Genomic DNA, 19,307 nt, shown 5'->3' with positions numbered 1-19,307 from the left:
CCACTACACACCAGAGGAGCTATAGGACGACTGGCTCGTTATAATGGCTGGAATGGAATAAATGGAACGGTATCAAACAAATGGAAACCACATGTTTGACTCTGTCCCATTTATTCCATTACAGCCATTACAATGAAACCGTCCTCTGATAGCTCCTCCCACCAACCTCCTCTGCTACACACCAATACATTGCCCAACCCTCCATCCCACTATACACATACACCTATGCACCACTATCTCAGCTGGGATAACACTCCTTAAAAGCTCATTGATGTGTATTCTCCCCAGAGCCCTCACCCTTTCTTCCCCTGATAAACGAAAGCCCCTCTCTCTCCTTTTTGGGACAGACAAAGCTGCCCCTCTCCCCCTCCCTCTCTCCCCCAGGCAGCCCCTCTGTTTCATGATATATGACCTCACTTACTCAATCTGGACAGAGCACAGGCCCTTGAGTCATGCATACTTACTGCAAATCCCCCCACCACACACACACACACACACACACACACACACACACACACACACACACACACACACACACACACACACACACACACACACACACACACACACACACACACACACACACACACACACACACACACACACACACACACACAAAGACACACACACACAAAGACACACACACAGGCCACTTGGGAGCACTGACCTTGTAGAGGTTACAGCCATACTCTCAGTAAAGCCCAGTGAGCCCCCTAATCCAGCTCCACTACGCCAAGGAATGAATCAAACGCTCTCAGGCAACTCACAGCTGCACACCACTGTCTCAACTGATGTTTTAAAAGTCTATAAAAGGTATAGGATTCCTAAATTACTGTGAATGATTTAGCTTTAATTGCCTTTAGTGAACTGGACTGTGCTCTATCTTTCCTGCTATTGCATTTGGGTCCTTCTGAAAATATGCCAGTGTGAATGAAATTTAATTTAGTTATAGGACGTTTTCCGCTTTCCAAGTTGGAAAAGGTTGTTTAAATTGGCTGGGGAATATAGGACAACATTTAGAATCTGGGCAGCATCAGACTAATCATGTGTTTCTATGTTAGCAGGTGCTCTCTGTGTTTAATGAGTGGGAAATATTTATCAGTGGTCCAGACCTACATTCCTGCATTAGTATAGGCTAAACTATCATCCTCCTCCCTTTCACCCTCCAGCCCAGCACACAGCCCAGACCAGACTGGACTGACAGCACCAGAGACCAATGCTTGATGGGCGTTTATGTATCTTCCTCCATGAGGTTAAATAACCCTTATAGGTACAATATAATGGTATTGTGTTAAATGACTGATATAATTTTTTTTCCTGCCGTATCCTGGAGTTTCTACCTCCCAAAATGTCACATTCTAATCCTTAGCAACTGGTTTTACTAGGTTGTGCTCAGTCAGTTAGTCCCTCAGTTTCTGTTTGTTCCTCTTTTTATATTTGGAGTCAGTTTTGGGAAGGGTCTTACGTGGATTATAACTAAGCTGCTTTTCAAAGTGACCTCACAAATCAAATCAAATTGTATTGTTACATGCGCCTGTCACGTTCGTCATAAAGATCGGACCAAGGTGCAGCGTGGTATGCGTACATTCTTCTTTTATTAAAGAAAGAACAATGAACAAACTAACCAAAATAACAAAACGACACGTGAAGCTATACAAACGAGTGCTGACAGGCAACTACACATAGACAAGAACCCACGAACACAAAAAGGAAAATTGCTACCTAAATATGATCCCTAATCAGAGACAACGATAAACAGCTGCCTCTGATTGGGAACCATATCAGGCCACCATAGACATACAAAACCACTAGAACAACGAAAACCCTAGACAATACAAAAACTAGCATACCCACCCTCGTCACACCCTGACCTAACCAAAATATAAAGAAAACATAGATATCTAAGGTCAGAGCGTGACATCGCCAAATACAACAGAAATGCTTTCTTACAAGCCCTTAACCAACAATGCAGTTTTAAGAACATAGAGTTAAGAAAATATTTACTAAATAAACTAAAGTAAAACATTTAAAAGTAACACAATAAAACAAGAAATGCCTCCTTTACCTTTTTGTTTCGTGTTTGCATTTCGATGATTGACAGGCTGTGGTTTTAAATGGCCACAAATATGAGAACTACAAACATTTACTTTTTGGAGTTTTGAAGTTTGCCCCAACGATTAAAATCTATGATTTTAAATGGCCACATTCATGAGGTCAACCACTGCACCGACCATTGTTAATAACATTAGTGTATAATGTGTTGTTCACCTGATTTGAGTGGAGTTCCATTTAACTGGAGTAAAGGTATAAGGATCCCTCACGTTACAAAAGCAATTGTAGTCACTTAATCACGTCTATTTTCTAATTCACTCAAAATGTGATCACAATTTTCTTTTGCAATTCAGAAACTTCAAAGACTTGAACTTTGCTGTTTTTTGTGAAACGTTTTTAAATAGTGGATAATCACCATTAGTCCTCATACGCTCTATTATAAAACCATTGGAGCGTATCCAAATGAACCAGTAAAAATGGGAACGCTAAAGTGGCACTCGTTAGGCGACAGTGAATGTCTGAATGCCTTTGCCTAATTTTCTGGCACAATGGCTTCAAACGGGTTCCAGAGGACAAAAGATGCAAGCCTGCACCTGTCTGTGTGTGATTGATGTTTTAATGAGTGAGCTTGTGAAACACCAAGGCACTCAGTCTGAGAGGAACCAAGCTCTAAACCCCCAACTACGAGGGTAATCACACTTGGCTTAGGATCAGCTCGAATAAAAAAAAACATTGGCCAGTGCTATGGTGTGTGTGCCATTGAAATAATGTAAAGTCATACATCAAATAGTATGAATGGTTTTCGTGAAGAGTTTGAAAAATCGAAGAGGGAGTTGAGAGAGGCTGTACCCTGGGTCTGGGTGCTGTTGCTAGGGAACTTTGTTTGTTGTGAAAATACTGTATATTTTGCTCTCTTGCATACAATAATGTCCTATACCTGGTGTGAGCCCAAATTGACCATTAAATTAGTTTGGTGAAGATCTCATTGTGTGACTTCAGGCCTTGGTCTTCCCCTCGTGTCTCATGTCTATAGTTGCAGAGGATTCCTGGATTTCCTGCTCATTTTTGCCATATTCCAGGAATGTTCCAACCGGGATTTCTGGAAAAAATGGGAATTTTGAGATTTACCGGAATTTTGCACCCCTACTCATGTCATTCTAGCCCAATCTCCTTTATAATCTAAATTGAGAGGATTCGGAGGATTTATAGGTGTAAATGATACTAATATGTAGTGTATTTTAACCGTATTCACTGTTGGGGAGACTGAATGTGTATGTGAACTGTAGTACAGTGGCACAATTATTTTTGGGCCCCATCACGACATGGACAGAAATAGTGGTGCTAAGTATAAGACTGTGGCTGTTGTTAGTGGACACAGTTCACACAGGAAGTAATTCCGACAAAGGAGTTTATCATCTGGGTCCAACCTACCGGAGATTTGCTGCCTCCGTGTGATAAAGAGGGAGTGTGAGGTGGCAAGTCTCCTCTGGCTCTCCTTCTCTATTTCTCCCTCGTTGTTTTACTCCCTCTCTTCCTTTCTCTATATTTCTCTCTGTCACACACACCCTCTCACTGTCTCTCTCACACTTCCCTTCGCACGCTATCCTTTGCACTCTCTCTTTTGTACATTAAATGGACCCTGCCTCTTATGTCAGTCAACCCTTTTCCACTCTTCTCACATGTCCAATCTGGCTAATTTTAGCCCAGGTTTAGAGGGGCAGGTTAATTTTGGCTGCTGCCTGTCCCCTGTCCCTAAGCGTGCTATGATGCAGATCCGTTTGTACCAACCAGAGGTTTGTTTTCTCTGCTAAGGCGGTCTATGAACGGCCATGTGCCTCTCACTCAACGGTTTGCCAATTTAGTTCAAGGGAGGCTATTTATTAGTGTTGAGCACAGCCAAAGGAAAGGTGATACTGTTGGCTCTTCAGAATGTCTGTCCCTCTCAGTTGCTGTACTGGCCACTTCTTTAACACCCAAACACATAGTTTAATGGCTACAGTGGACATACTGTACATAAAGTCACTGTGATTGTGTGTTATGTAAAGTTGTCATATAGCTTTTTGAAACATGTTTATGCATACATGTGCTTTACTCGTAGTGGCATAAGAAGATACTGCACCAACCCAAATACTTTCACATTAAAGCATTACGTTCCAATACATTGTGTGTACACTCACATTCCATGAGGATTGTTTGAGGCTGATGAATGATATATACTTTAACACTTTTATTTCTAAACACAGAAAAATGCATGTTTAAGTATTTGCAGGAGGCAAGTAGCCTAGCAGTTAGAGTGTTGGGCCAGTAACTAAAAGGTAGTTGGTTCAAATACCCGAGCCGACAAGGTGAAAAATCTGTCTGTGCCCTTGAGCAAGGCACTTAACCCTGATTTGCTCCAGGGGTGACATACTACTATATCTGACCTTGCAAAACAGCACTTTTCTCTGCACCTATCTGGTGTGTGTGAAAATAAAAAATTGTTTTATTTGTGCATTTATGTGGTAGTATGTTTCATAACATTGAGTAATGTGGATCTTGAATGTGAAAGAAAGAAAACCGAAAAGCTTTTAGTCAACAGCTCATAATACCAGTATTCCAAAAAACTACACTTCAGTGTACAAATTTGAGGATTGTACTAACATAGCAAGTTCTTTACAAAGCTTTGACCCTTTGCTGCATATTATAAGAAAAGTATTAATCAGATGATTGATCACTCTATGTTTGTGTCTCTCTCTACCCCTACAGACAGTGAGATGGTGCCTCTAGAATGCCTGCGTCCTCGCTCCTTCACCACCGCCCACCGAGCATCGCTACGGCGGGACCCAGACAACCTTTCTATTAGCCTGTGTGACCTCAGCCTCCAGCAGCAGGAGCAGGAGGAAGAGGAGCGCCTGCACCCCCTCAGCTCCACCTCTTGTTCCATCCCCCAGAACTCCCTTAACTCCCAGCAGTGCTCCCTGCTCCCCTCGCTCCTCGACAGCGATCTCCACTTCCACCCCCTCCGAGGCGCCCACGTCAAGGCCCTCGATGAGCACACGGTGTCCCGGAGCGTGGAGCATCGCAGCGGTGATGAGAGGACCCTGGTGTTCACCAGCCGGCCCCTGCGTTGCGGAGAGAGCGTGTTCGTGAAAGTGACTAAGACGGGTGCCACACGTCTCGGTTCACTCTCCTATGGCGTGACGTCGTGTGACCCGGCTTGGCTTCGTCCGAGCGACCTACCCTACAGCCCGGAGTCCCTGGTCGACCGCAAGGAATTCTGGGCGGTGTGTCGGGTGGGGGCGCCCCTGCAGAGTGGTGACATCCTGGGTTTCGTGGTGAACGTGGAGGGGGAGGTGTTTCTGAGCCACAATGGAATCAACGCAGGGATGCAGGTGTGTGTGGACAACTCCAGACCTCTGTGGATGTTCTTCGGTCTGCATGGAGCCGTCACACAACTCAAGATCCTAGGTGGGTTCATTGAACAGTTTTGTAAAACAGTTACAATATAATAATACGATACATAATTCTGTTTGACATTCATGTCATTGTTATTACGTGCTTAAAGTGAGATTACAGTATAAACTGGGTTAATACATGCTAATCTGTTGCTATATAGTCATTCTCATTGACTCAAAGACATCATATTAATCTTTGTTCAAGTTTATCTGAAAATCGTGAGCCTTTTGAGTCTTTTTTCCCATTAAGAAACAATTTCAGTGTCTGATCCTTGAATGACCCGTGGAGGATGGATTCTTACATAGCCAAGTCATGAACTAGTTTTCCTCTTCCTCTGTTCCTTGTTGCACTCTGACTTTTTATCAACTCGTATATCTCACTTGGCATTTAGCTTCTCCTCCCACAGTTTGTAAATTAAGGCGAACGTTCCATCTTCAGTTCTACTCCTTTTCTATGAACTCACTTGTTATCAGAAGTGGCTCCAACAGATGGAAGTTTACCACAGCTCACTTGCTGATTGGGAAATTAATCCTAGCCTAGCCTAGTCGACTGAATCCATTCAGTTATGACTCTAGGTAACTGTAAAGGCCAATTAGAACATGGTGCAATAACATATTTGCATAGTAGTTGGGCACAATATAAAGCTGTTACTCTCCACACGCACACAGACACACACACACTAACTGTATGACCATAAGAACACTATAATTCCCTAGCTGTCAGTCATCTCAGGTGCAGACTAACACATCATGCCCAATCTGTACATACTATGACAAGCTTGTGCGGATGAGGACGCCTAAGGGTGGAAACCCTGTCTTGATTGAATCCAGCAAAAGGCTGGTTTTAGTACCAGCCCATGATAAATGGGGGGAATTAATGGCGAACTGCATGTGGAGGTTTGTGGTCGTATTTAATTTCACTTGGCTTTGCAGTGATTCTCCTGTTTGTAAGTGGATTCTAGGGCTGGAATTTAAAGGGATCCTGCAAGATTTTGGCAATTAAGCCCCTAGCATAATTCTAGCATACCTTTAGACTTACAGTCATTGCACTAACACTAGCCAGCATTGGCACGGGAAACTACCTCTAACTTCCTTCATACTGTACGCAGAGACATAAAAAAATGTTTTCACAAGTTAATTTGACTCTGGGTAAGTAGAAAAACTGAATTGACAAAATCTCGCAGTGTCCCTTTAGCAGACCTACAATGTGGTACACAGAGAGATGAGGAAATACTGATTTGAAGAAAGAGTATTTGTTAGACTGTGTTTACAGGTTGAAACAAATCATAACTCACTGAAGATGTAGGCATACATTATAATAATGCAGGATCATATATTTTTCTGGTTTGCAAGCAAGTTCATTACTAGATGTTCATGACTTTGATACTGGCTGTGAGGCAGAATACAGCTTGTAAGCAAAGATGTGTGTGCTCTCTAGGTTGTTAACAAGCTCCGCTGAGGCCAGGATATTTGTCATCAGGCCCTGAACACCCTGTTCCCCCTGCTAGGCTTTGTTTTCTGGCCAACTTGTTAATAAGAATGATCGTGTCTCAATTCGTTTGATTATTCTCCAAACTGAATGCTAGAATAGTGTTTGAGAGCAATATTGCAATGTCTTTAAAGACGACTTTAAAAAAATGTGATGGAACTGATCATGAGCTGCTTTGATATTACAAGGTAGTTTGTGTGTCCTATCTTTTCCACTGTCATACCCCCTCTCCTCTCCTCTTCTCCTCTTCTCTCCTGGGTTGAGGAGGTTATTTCTGTCCTACGTGGGCCCAGCAGCAGCATCAGACAGCTAGCAGAGCCCCCTGTCCATTAGGGGGGGGCTCTGCTAGCTGCTGTACTAACTGTTTATGATGCCTTCCATATGCATTATTAAAATGTAATTGCGTCTCACATTCAGGCGCCAGCATTTTCCCCCATACCTTACTATCCTAGCAGTGGCCTCCTCTCTCTCTCTTCCTCTACCTCCTCTCACTCTACCTCCACCACCCTCTTTTTCTCTCTCCCCTCTTATGACTCTGACAGTGCGTCCCATTACCCCCTCCAGCTGTGGGGAGGGCAGCTCTGACGTTTCTCTCCGCCCACACACTGGCGCCACATGCCACGCGTTGCCATGGAAACGTACCGCCACCTCTGAAAGTGGCACTTGTCCGTGGTCGGGTGTCGTTAGAGCTGTGAAATGAAGCAGATGGGAGTTCATCACTTTTACATGGTCATGGAGTCTGTGTGAATATCTTAGTTTGGTTGTATAAGCTTCATAAACGTACTTGTTTATGTCTGAATTCCCATTGCAACTCCACACATACATTCTAGATGGGGCTTAAGCGTGATAATATAAACATGGTTTGAAACATGTTCATATTATGTAAGTACAGTGGCTGAATTCCTTACAGCACCAATCGAGTAGCAAACTGAACGAGGCCGTATATGATAATATTTGCCATTTGGTACACGCTATTATCCAAAAGGCCTTAGCCATGCGTTTATACATTTTATATTCACTGTATGGGTGGTCCCGGGAATCTAACCCACTAGCCTGGTGTTGCATAACCCATGCTCTTCCAACTAAGCTATAGAGGACAAGAAATGAGACCTCAAATATAATCCTAGTATTTATTGTAAGGTCAGGCATTGAAAAGTCTGTCTTAATGAGTATGTTTATGTGGTTTGATGCAGTAAATCTGTCACATAAAAAAAGCAACCATGGCGGTGTGGCAAAGATCACTACCAACGATAAGAAGGTGATATAATGCACTAAATAACCACAGTGGATTTATCTGGGGCACCATGCAGACCTCCCAGGCTTCCCTACATACTCAAATGCCCTCAGATGTTGTCCATTCCAGATAGAGGGGCCAGGAGTGCATTCATACGATGGTAGGATCTGAACCTAATCCTGGATGAAAGGGTTTATGAATAGACATGAAGGGTATCTGTCTGTCTTTCTGTCTGGTCTCCTATTAGATGCGACCAGGATGTTACCAGACAGCTGTGCAGCCGGTCAGTCACACAGGTCAGGTTAACGATCATGAGAAAGTTTGCAAGCAAACCTATGTAACTATAGTAGTCTACCACGATGTCCCTGTCCTTGTTGCTAGTAATTCTGGGGATGTATTTGGTTGACACATTTTAAAGATGATACTGTGTATCTGCAAGTGGTACATTGATCCATTTGTCACTAGTGTAATAACCAACTTTGGTTTTAGGAGTAAGTTTTTTACACGCCAAACAGCCTCCCTACGGCTCGGAGGCGCCTGCATGGTCCTAAAGCACACCGTTGCCTTGTTTTGTATCACATTCCAATGATAAAACTGGGCGGGACAAAAATGTGATTTCAGAATGTGGGGGGGACATGTCCCCAGTGAATGTTGCGCCCCTGGTAATAACCATGCAAGAAACCAAACATGGTTGAGTGTAACCTTGTTCAATACAACAATAAACACTAGTAAGACAAAGCTAGGCTAGCTTTTAAAGGCTCCAAGCCTTTGAATTTACTCTCTCTTCTCCTTTGCCATTCCCCTCAGCCCACAGTACAGTGTGTCTGTTAATGTTTGAACATTTTGAATAGCAACCTGGCCACCATATGAACCACTGTTTGCAGAAGCTAACAAGGCTTGTTTATTTAGATTGAAACTGAAACCACAGCAGTAAGGGTGGTCCAAGAAAGATGGGAACTCAGGGAAACGGATAGGGGCACCCCATTGTCAAGGCTCTATAGCATTAGACCCCGCTCAGTTTTTTCAGGTCTCATCGACTAAAGCACAGCTGTTTGCAGTTGTTTTTAATCTTAAGTCAGAGAGACTTAGGGTACGGGATCTGGAAAGCATTGGGTGATGTGTAGGTTAGTTGCGTATGCTTGCTGTTGCTTGCAAACTGACAGTGTTGTTTCATTTGGCACATAAGAGATACGTTATGCCATGCCTATACCAGTGCAATAGCAGTTTTATGGCATACATCAAGTTATGTGTAAACAAAAATGGTTTTATGCCATTCAGACATAGCCTACTAGGTCTGTGGATTTGGAACTGTCAGAGCTTTTCTCCTCTGCGGAGAGAGATGTCAATGTGAGGGCTGATGTCAAATAGGGCTGCCGGTGCTGCTGTTCAGAATAGATGGAGATGGCACAGGACAGACACAGTAGACTCTCTCTTCTATGGCCAGAGGGATTGTATATGTGGGGGATGGGGAGGGGGGCGAGAATACAATAACTCAAGGGCTCCTGACTCGCTCATAGACACACACAAATGGGTGTTTGTGTGTGCTTTAGTCAGCTTTAGCTAGACTCTCAAAGTTGAACTTCATCATATTCTGACATACAGTGTTATTACACCATATCTATGGAGTTCTGCAAATAACTAGACCCAGCGTTTTCCTTTCTGAGGTATTTGTACGTACATGAGTTCAGAGTAGTTTGCATGTGACACAGTGCTTCTCTGTGCCCTCAGGCTCGTCTCTGAATGCAGACCCTCGGGGACTGTCAATTCCCAGCTCCCCCAACACCCCAACTCTGCGTTGCAGCGTCAGCTCCGAGCCCAACTTCAACTCCAACCTGAACATCAACCTCAACACCAGCCTCAACGCCAGCAACCCACCAGCCTTCAGCAGCTCCACAGGTAAACCTTCTTTCCATTACTACCTTGTGTCTCACTCACCAGGTTATCCCTGTGTTGTCTTTCACTCTCTTTTCTCTCTCTTTTCTCTCTTCTCTTTGTAGGATCTTATTTTGATCACTGTGTTGCTGGAAAACTTTCCTTTAATGCAGTGAATGTAAAACGTGTATTGTATTTGAGGTTTAAAAAGAAAAAATGTGGTTTCCTTTACAAAAAATATTTATCGACGCCTACAAAAAAGTATTATAATCAACATAATAATTCACATTTCCTGTTGCAGGATTATTTTCCTGCTGTAGCAAACTGGCTCAAATTAAGATCCTACATCTGTGTCTCGCTCTCTCGGTTTCTTTCTCTCTCTCTCTCTCTCTCACATACCCCTTCCCCACCCCCCCCTCTCTCTTTCTCTTTCTCTCTCCCTGATTTTCCACCTCTGTTTATGGCAGGAATGTGACAAAACAGTCAACATACCATGACCAAGAAAGGCAACGTCAGTTGCAGTAAACGTAACCAGCATTTGTTGAGAGTTTCTTTTGACTTTAATAGGCTGGAAATGTGATGTTTATATTGCACAATATCACACCTGTTATGATGCTTAAGCCCCTCTCAAAAGGATGAACACAAGTTATTTGACGCAATATCCTGTAATGTGTAAACATAGAAGAGAACATTCCAGAGCAGATACAGTACAGATAGTCAGAAATTGAAAAACTATTCCTAAGTACAGTTTCCAAGTTATACTGTATGCAAATGATCCACCTAACTCTAAAACCTATTCCATTGTCTCCCAGGTACGAGCCCCAGCTCGCCATTCTCCAGCCACTCGGAATCCCCCACCTTCCCATCATGCTCTGGCTCGTGGAGTGACGAGTGCACCATCTGCTATGAGAACGTGGTGGACACGGTGCTGTACGCCTGTGGTCACATGTGTCTCTGCTACGCCTGTGGCCTCAAACTGAAGAAGATGGCCAATGCCAGCTGCCCAATCTGCAGAAGGACAATCAAAGACATTATAAAGACCTACCGGAGCACGTAGGATCTGCCTGGCTGTGTAACATCAAGGCTCATTCATCAAAGAAACCATTGAGACCTATTGGAGCATGTATGTTTGGCCTGACTGTCTCAATATTGCTCAGCAACATTATGAGATTCAGCATCATGCAGTTGGACCATCAAAGATATCAGAAGAACATGTTGGGATATGAATACATTGTAAAGATTAACAGGAAGAGGTAATGCTGGCCTCCAGTGTGTCACTGTGGCCCAGATACTGGATTGGGTTCAGCCACCATGGAGCTGGACTTAACCAGGAGGGATTTGGCTCACTCTCTGCAGAACAATCATCATTCATCCCACTGATGATATCATTGCTACTAGGATGTTTCAGAGACAAAATATACATTCCATTGCATGAGCCACATCACTAAACATAATTTAAATGAACATTCTGCATTACCATGAAAATGATTGCATCCCAATACCAGGGAGTCATTGCGAGTAGTGTACCCATGAGTTTACCAGTCAAATTGCCAGGGTTTAAGGTTACAAGCCCATTATATTAATTATATGTCTATGTGTACTGCTGCTGCATTGTGGGGGGTGTTGCCTAGGCAACCAAAGACTCATTTGCTTGTTTCAGCAAGTTGTTAAGAGTCCACGTTACAGCCGAAACGGACTCAACCGCATGAATGCCCTGCCGTCCCATTTTCAGTCAGCAGTTCGTTATGACAGTTATTTTATTTTCATAACGGTCTTCATACATAACTGTCAGTTATACAGTAATTGTGGCAGCCCTAGTGTCTGTACAATTCATTTCCATCTGTGACGCTCTGAATGTTCCGCCTGGTTGAATAATAGCGTTAGCCTTTGGACAAGTGACTCATGAATGAAGAGGACATGCAGTTTTTAGTTTGTTTGGTTGGAGAAGAAAGTGTAAGATATTGCCATGAAAAAGGGAGGGTGTAATCAGAGGAAGTATTGTACCTGTGAAAAGTAAGGAATATAGTAACTAGCTGTGTGCCTATGTTGCATGAATAATCCCTTACATGCATTCTCTACCCAGTCTCAAAGACACTGTAGGGAAGATCACATGCAGGCAAAAATGTGAGAATACAGTCAGCTGCTCACCATAGAATGTTATAGATTCAAGGTGGATGTAAATCTATGTGGATAGAGCAGGGGTGTCAAACTAATTTTGCCCCGGGGGCCGCATTCGGTTTTCAACAAGGTCCGGATGGCTCCACTGAAAATGTGTTATTTCCTTACCATCAAAATTGACAAATTGTCTTTTGGAATTTTCAATGCTCCTTGACTGTCTAGCTTTCATTTAGATTATTATTAGCGAACTGGACACAGTAAAAAAAACTGTATGAATGTAGATTCATTATCATTTATACACAGTTTCGATTTGTTATATTGAGTTTGTTCTGTCCGTCTGTCCCCCCCTCCCCCAACATGTGTTGTTACTCAAACCACCCGCGGGCTGGATTGGATCCCCCATGGGCTGTATGTTTGACATCCCTGGGATAGAGGATGTTCTGTGTATAGTGAGGGAGACGTGACCATAGACTTCGTTACACAGTGTAGGGGCACTTTGGTCCTGTGTGTGTCTGCACAATGTTCAGTGCACAGAAACCCTTAGCAAAGACGCAACATATATATCAAAGCTCTAACTGTCTGAAGGGTCGTAAAATGCCGACTCTATTGTATACAGCCATCTTCCTGACTCTCTTCTAACTATCTCTGGTTAATTATTGTGCCATTTCCTGGGTGTATTGGAAGTAATCGCAGGTTGAAGTTTATTGGGATGAGTCTTGTCCCTTCAGGCAGAACTGAGTGATTTCCACTAGATGGGAAAAATCCAAAGTCACAACGGGCTATATTGTAAAAATTCATAAACACAAAACTGTGACCCACCACTTAGCTACATTTTAAATTGTGTTTTTTACATTGGTAGAGACTCAGAGCTAAAAATGTTTTATATCATACACTGCAGTTGAGGATCAATGGGAAAGTAATCTTGCTTTGAAAGTTGATGAACTTGTAACCCCACGTTTGAGAAAATGGCCAATGGATGTTTTGGTACACCTACTGGAGAGCTCTTCTATGTCTACACCCATTCAGCATCGTTCACACCCTCTTAAGCCTTAGCCCCACCCATCTCTTTAAGGGTTCACATGTGAGGCCATGTGCTAAACAGAGTGAGTAAAGTTGTGTAGTAAACAACCAAAGATTAAGACTAAAAGTATAGAAAGTAGTAATCAAATCAAATGTTATTGGTCACATACACGTGTTTAGCAGATGTTATTGCAGGTGTAGCGAAATGTTTGTGTTTCTAGCTCTGACAGTGCAGTAATATCTAACAAGTAATATCGAAGAATTTCACAACATATACTCAATTCACACAAATCTAAGTAAAGTAATGATGAATTGTGAATATATACACAACCGTTCAAAAGTTTGTGGTCACTTATAAATGTCCTTTTTTTTAAATAAAAGCAAATTTTTCTGTCCATTAAAATAACATCAAATTGATCAGAAATACAGGGATTACATTGTTAATGTTGTAAATGACTATTGTAGCTGGAAACCGCAGATTCTTTTTATGGAATATCTACATAGGCGTACAGAGGCCCATTATCAGCAACCATCACTGTGTTCCAATGGCACGTTGTGATAGCTAATCCAAGTTTATCATTTTAAAAGGCTAATTGATCATTAGACTGGTGCTTTGCCTCCCACTCCTATTTAACGAAGCTGCCAGTTGAGGACTTCTGAGGCGTCTGTTTCTCAAACTAGACACTCTAATGTGCTTGTCCTCTTGCTCAGTTGTGCACCGGGGCCTCTCACTCCTCTTTCTATTCTGGTTAGAGACAATTTGCGCTGTTCTGTGAGGGGAGTAGTACACAGCGTTGTACGAGATCTTCAGTTTCTTGGCAATTTCTTGATGGAATAGCCTTCATTCCTCAGAACAAGAATAGAGCCTGTAATCCAACCCACAAATGCTGATGATCCAGATACTCAACAAGTCTTAAGAAGGCCATTTTAATTGCTTCTTTAATAAGCACAACAGTTTTCAGCTGTGCTAACATAATTACAAAAGGGTTTTCTAATGATCAATTAACCTTTAAAAATGATCAACTTGGATTAGCTAACACAACATGCCATTCGAACACAGGAGTGATGGTTGTTGATAATGGGCCACTGTACGCCTAAGTAGACATTCCATAAACAATCAGCAGTTTCCAGCTACAATTGTCATTTCTAACATTTTCAATGTCTACACTGTATTTCTGATCAATTTGATGTTATTTTAATGGACAAAAAATTAGCTTTTCTTTCAAAAACAAGGACATTTCTAAGTGACCCCAAACTTTTGAACGGTAGTGTAAATATATGGACAAGCAATGTCAGAGCAGCATAGACTAAGATACAGTAGAATAGAAGACAGTATATACCTATGAGATGAGTAATGCCAGATATGTAAGCATTATTAAAGTTACTAGTGTTCTATTTATTAAAGTAGCCAGTGATTTCAAGTCTATGTATATAGGCAGCAGCCTCTAATGAGCTCCCAAGTGGCACAGCGGTCTAGGGCACTGCATCTCAGTGCAAGAGGCATCACTACAGTCCCTGGTTCGTTTCCAGGTGGTATCACATCTGGCTGTGATTGGGAGACCCATGGGGTGGTGCACAATTGTCCCAGTGTCATCCGGGTTTGGCTAGGGTAGGCTGTCATTGTAAATAAGAATTTGTTCTTAACTGACTTGCCTAGTTAAATAAAGGTTAAATAAATAAAAAATGTGCTAGTGATGGCTATTTAACAGTTTTATGGCCTTGAGCTAGAAGCTGTTTTTCAGTCTCTCGGTCCCAGCAGTGATGCACCTGTACTGACCTCGCCTTCTGGATGATAACGGGGTGAACAGGCAGTGGCTCGGGTGGTTGTTGTCCTCAATGATCTTGTTGGCCTTCCTTTGACATCGGGTGCTGTAGGTGTCCTGGAGGGCAGGTAATTTGCCCCTGTTGATGCGTTGGGCAGCGCACCACCCTCTGGAGAGCCCTGCGGTTGTGGGTGTTGCAGTAGCCGTACCAGGCGGCGATACAGCACGACAGGATGTTCTCAATTGTGCATCTGTAAACGTTTGTGACGGTTTTAGGTGCCTATTCAATTTTTTTCAGGTTCCTGAGGTTGAAAAGGTGCTGTTGCGTCTCTGGTAAACACACACTACATCAAATTAAAATCAAAGTTTATTTGTCACATGCACAGGATACATACCATGTGTACGGTGCAGTTAAATGGTTACTTGCATAGTGGTGTCTTGTTAAGACCCATAATCCCAACCCATACTATGCATGAATCTGCAGGTAGCTAAAGCTAATCAACTAGTTTAAATTGCTATACGTAGGAATGCAAATGGATTTCTGAGATACTAATAATTACTACACAGCTCATACACGTAACATTAGCTAGCGAGCCAGCCAGCTAACATGCTCTAGCTAGCTAACAGTATGCTTTAACTTGCAATGAAAATTACTTTTTGACCAAATTAGAAACGTAAAATATCTGAAAATGTAGCTAGACTCTTACCCATATACATGAATGAACGCTTCACCCTCTCTGTCATGGATGCCATTGTTGCCCTTAGCTAACCAACTAAGTTAATAACTATAACTAGCAATGCGAATGTCTTTCTGAGATAATTTCCCCCCCTTTATTTAACTAGGAAAGTCAGTTAAGAACAAATTCTTATTTACAATAAAGGCTTACACCAGCCAAACCCGGATGACGCTGGGCCAATTGTGCGCCACCCTATGGGACTCCCAATCACAGCCGGAAGTGATACAACTTGGAAACAAACCAGGGACTGTAGTGATACCTATTGCACTGAGATGCAGTGCCTTAGACCGCTGCGCCACTCGGGAGCAAAAATATTAAAATTAAAATGACTTTCTGAATAAATTAGAAACGTATAATATCTGAAAATGTAGCTAGACTCATACCCGTATACATGGATGAACGCTTCTCCCTCACTGTCATGGATTTCATAGTTGCCCTTAGTTTGAAGATGTAATCCAGAGACAGGGGTTTTATACAACAGCCTTCTGTGTTCTCTTTTCGACTCTCTCCGCATTTGGCAATCATACTCTGCTTCCACCGGGCATTCCACTGATTTCAAAACTCGGTCAACTTCCGTGACAACAACACTGTTGATCTCTATTTTTTCCCCCATCATTGTCATCATATTTTTACCTAAATCGGGGATTTCCTCATTGTCTGATTAATTTTCAGAGTCAGCATGGCATGATTGTTCTCCAGAAAGTAGTCCATCACAACATTTTTCCCATTGATCTTTGTAGATAGTTTTCTGTTATCCAAAGTTACTCCTTGGAACCCCTGTTATCCAAGGTACTGTACTTTACTGTCCTAACGATTGTTTTAAATACAAAACCATGCTTGAGCTTCTTTCTCTGTTACTGTAAGGTTGCATGCGCCCATCAATATTGTTATGGTAAAGGTAACCTCGTCCCCAGAATAATTGCAAAAGAGCCGGCTGGTGGACAATATTATAGTAAAGGAAAAAGGATATTTCTCCACTGTTCCCCGGGAACCGAAGACGTGGATGTCAATTAAGGCAGCCCCCCACACCTCTGATTCAGAGGGATTGGGTTAAATGCTAAAGACACATTTCAGTTAAATTCATTCAGTTGTACAACTGACTAGGTATCCCCCTTTCAGTGAGAAATTCCCTGTGTGATATATATAATGCTTTCATGCTTTGTGTTTTTGCTGTTTACTCAAGAAACTGTAAACATCTGTGTCATCACATGTGTGGAAGTCATGGATCTAGCTAGCTGATTATTGTTGCACAGTATGTGAGCTTTACACTTGAAGTGCTGCTTTCTGTATTTTAGGCAAATCTTTTTAACAAACTAATCTTTAAGTTTTCATAATACAGAGTTTTTAATCTAAAATGTTTAAAAGACAACAATGGTCATGTATAGAGGAAAAACAAGCCATTTTTCAGGTTCGTAAAAAAAGGTTGAATTATATGTACATTTTCTTAAAGAATGTGTTGGTTCATTGTGTCAACATGTTCCATCTCATCCCTCTGTTACGGAAACTGATCAAGTTTGAATATGATAGAAGAGTATATTCTTGTGTGCCTTTTGGAGAAGAGAACTTTGATCAGTTACAACACTGTAAAATGTTCAGGCAAATTAATATTCAGGTGAATATTTACCCCAGCTCACTCCTACATGGGAATGAAGACTTGCGTAAGTTACACATCCCATCTATTTATGTAAAAATATGGCGTTTAAAAGCCAACATTTGAGTGTGAGTAATGTGTGTATGAAGTTATTCAGTGTTGTTAATAGAAACTGTCTAAATAACACAAGCCCCCGCTGTCATTGTATTGCATAATACTGGAATTATATTGGCTTGAGAAGTGGTCCGCTTTGATTTTTCTAGTGGTTCAGTTTTTCTGACCACATTAGTACATACAGAGATCAACCATGGAGACATTTTAACAGAGAAAAAGTATGATAATGATATTGTGTTGTACAGTACGATCATTATTTATTTTGTCAATCATATCATTAATTATTATGTTTGTTTTATATATTGTACAGGATGTCAAAATAACAAATATATGTAGAGGTCTTGTCAATTGTTTAATTTCTACTGAGGTAAAAATAAAAAATAATAAAAAGTTAACCTACTGTACTAGTGTGGGTTGAAATATGCTTTTCCTTAGCAAAATGTGACTTTTTAGCCAAAAAAGTATTTCCCAAAGACACTAGTTTTAGTCCTCTCCAATTTTACAAATGTTCAATCTTATTTTGCAACATGTGTTGTACTGAAAGATGGACAAAATGCACTCTCTCACACAATCTCTTTATCCCTTTATTTTATATTCAATATCTATAACCATAAAATGGGACCAAATATTTACAGTCCAGACACAGCCATATGAGACAAGGTAGAAGTATTGCTTTTTGAAGCAGAAATCAAGTCATTGTTTGTTCTTTCAATTGATAATTTTGTCAAAACATCCCTCCGTGTGTACAATAATGATTAAGATCATTTTCTGAGTTGCAACATCATGTTCACTGTGTGAGTCAGATGGACATGACTTTCAATAAAATGTAAGCGGTGTTAAAAAGCTAAATGCCTGGAACTACTTAACTTTTGTTACTGAACTCTAATTTGCCTACACTGTACACAGATATGAATGGAATAATATTCATCATAACTAGCAATGTCAGTTTGTCAACTTACTGGTCATGGTTATTACACTTGCCGGGATGCTGAGGTTGGCAAGTTCATTAGTGGACAAGTTACACTGAACAAAAATATAAATGCAACATGCAACAATTTCAAAGATTTTACTGAGCTACAGTTCATGTAAGGAAATCAGTCAATTGAAATAAATGAATTATGCCCTAATCTATGTTTTTCACATGACCTGACATAGAGATATATATCTGTTAATCACAGATACTTAAAAAAAAGGTAGGGGCGTGGATCAGAAAAAACAGTCGGTATCGGGTGTGACCACCATTTGACTCAGGCAGCGTGACACGTCTCCTTCACATAGAGTTGATCAGGCTGTTGATTGTGGCCTGTGGAATGTTGTCCCATTCCTCTTCAATGTATGTGTGAAGTTGCTGGATATTGTCAGGAACTGGAACACGCTTTCGTACACGTCAATCCAGAGCATCCCAAACTGCTCAATGAGTGACATGTCTGGTGAGTATACAGGCCGTGGAAGAACTGGGACATTTTCAGCTTCCAGGAATTGTGTGCAGATCGTTGAGACATGCAGCCATGCATTATCATGTTGAAACGAGGTGACGGCGGTGGATGAATGGCAAGACAACGGGCCTCGGGATCTCATCACGGTATTTTTGTGCATCAATGAATTGCAAGTGTGCTCGTTTGTCCATAGCTTATCTCTGCCCATACCATAACCCCACCGCCACCATGGGGCACACTGTTCACAATGTTGACATCAGGGAACCACTTGGTCATGTGTCGCCATACACGCTGTCTACCATGTGCCCGGTACAGTTGAACCAGAGATTCATCGCTGAAGAGCACACTTCTCCGGCGTGCCAGTGGCCATCGAAGGTGAGCATTTACCCACTAAAGTCGGTTACGACGCCAAACTGCAGTCAGGTCCAGACCCTGTTGAGAACGATG

General features: G+C 41.9%; 1 protein-coding gene across 1 annotated transcript in view; it reads left to right on the top strand.

The window, feature by feature from the left end:
• LOC129836365 (E3 ubiquitin-protein ligase NEURL1-like) overlaps positions 1-17,824 on the top strand; it is a 54,716-nt gene extending 36,892 nt beyond the window's left edge. The window contains exons 4-6 of the mRNA XM_055902421.1: positions 4,798-5,499; positions 9,938-10,105; positions 10,894-17,824. Of these exons, the coding sequence (XP_055758396.1) occupies positions 4,798-5,499; positions 9,938-10,105; positions 10,894-11,138 (1,115 nt within the window). The 3' untranslated portion in view covers positions 11,139-17,824. The remainder of the gene's footprint in view (positions 1-4,797; positions 5,500-9,937; positions 10,106-10,893) is intronic.
• The last annotated feature ends 1,483 nt before the right edge of the window (positions 17,825-19,307 follow it).

Source organism: Salvelinus fontinalis, chromosome 37 (assembly GCF_029448725.1).
Source record: "Salvelinus fontinalis isolate EN_2023a chromosome 37, ASM2944872v1, whole genome shotgun sequence".
NCBI classification, from domain to species: Eukaryota; Metazoa; Chordata; class Actinopteri; order Salmoniformes; family Salmonidae; genus Salvelinus; species Salvelinus fontinalis.
This window is presented reverse-complemented; position numbering and strand designations above follow the sequence as displayed.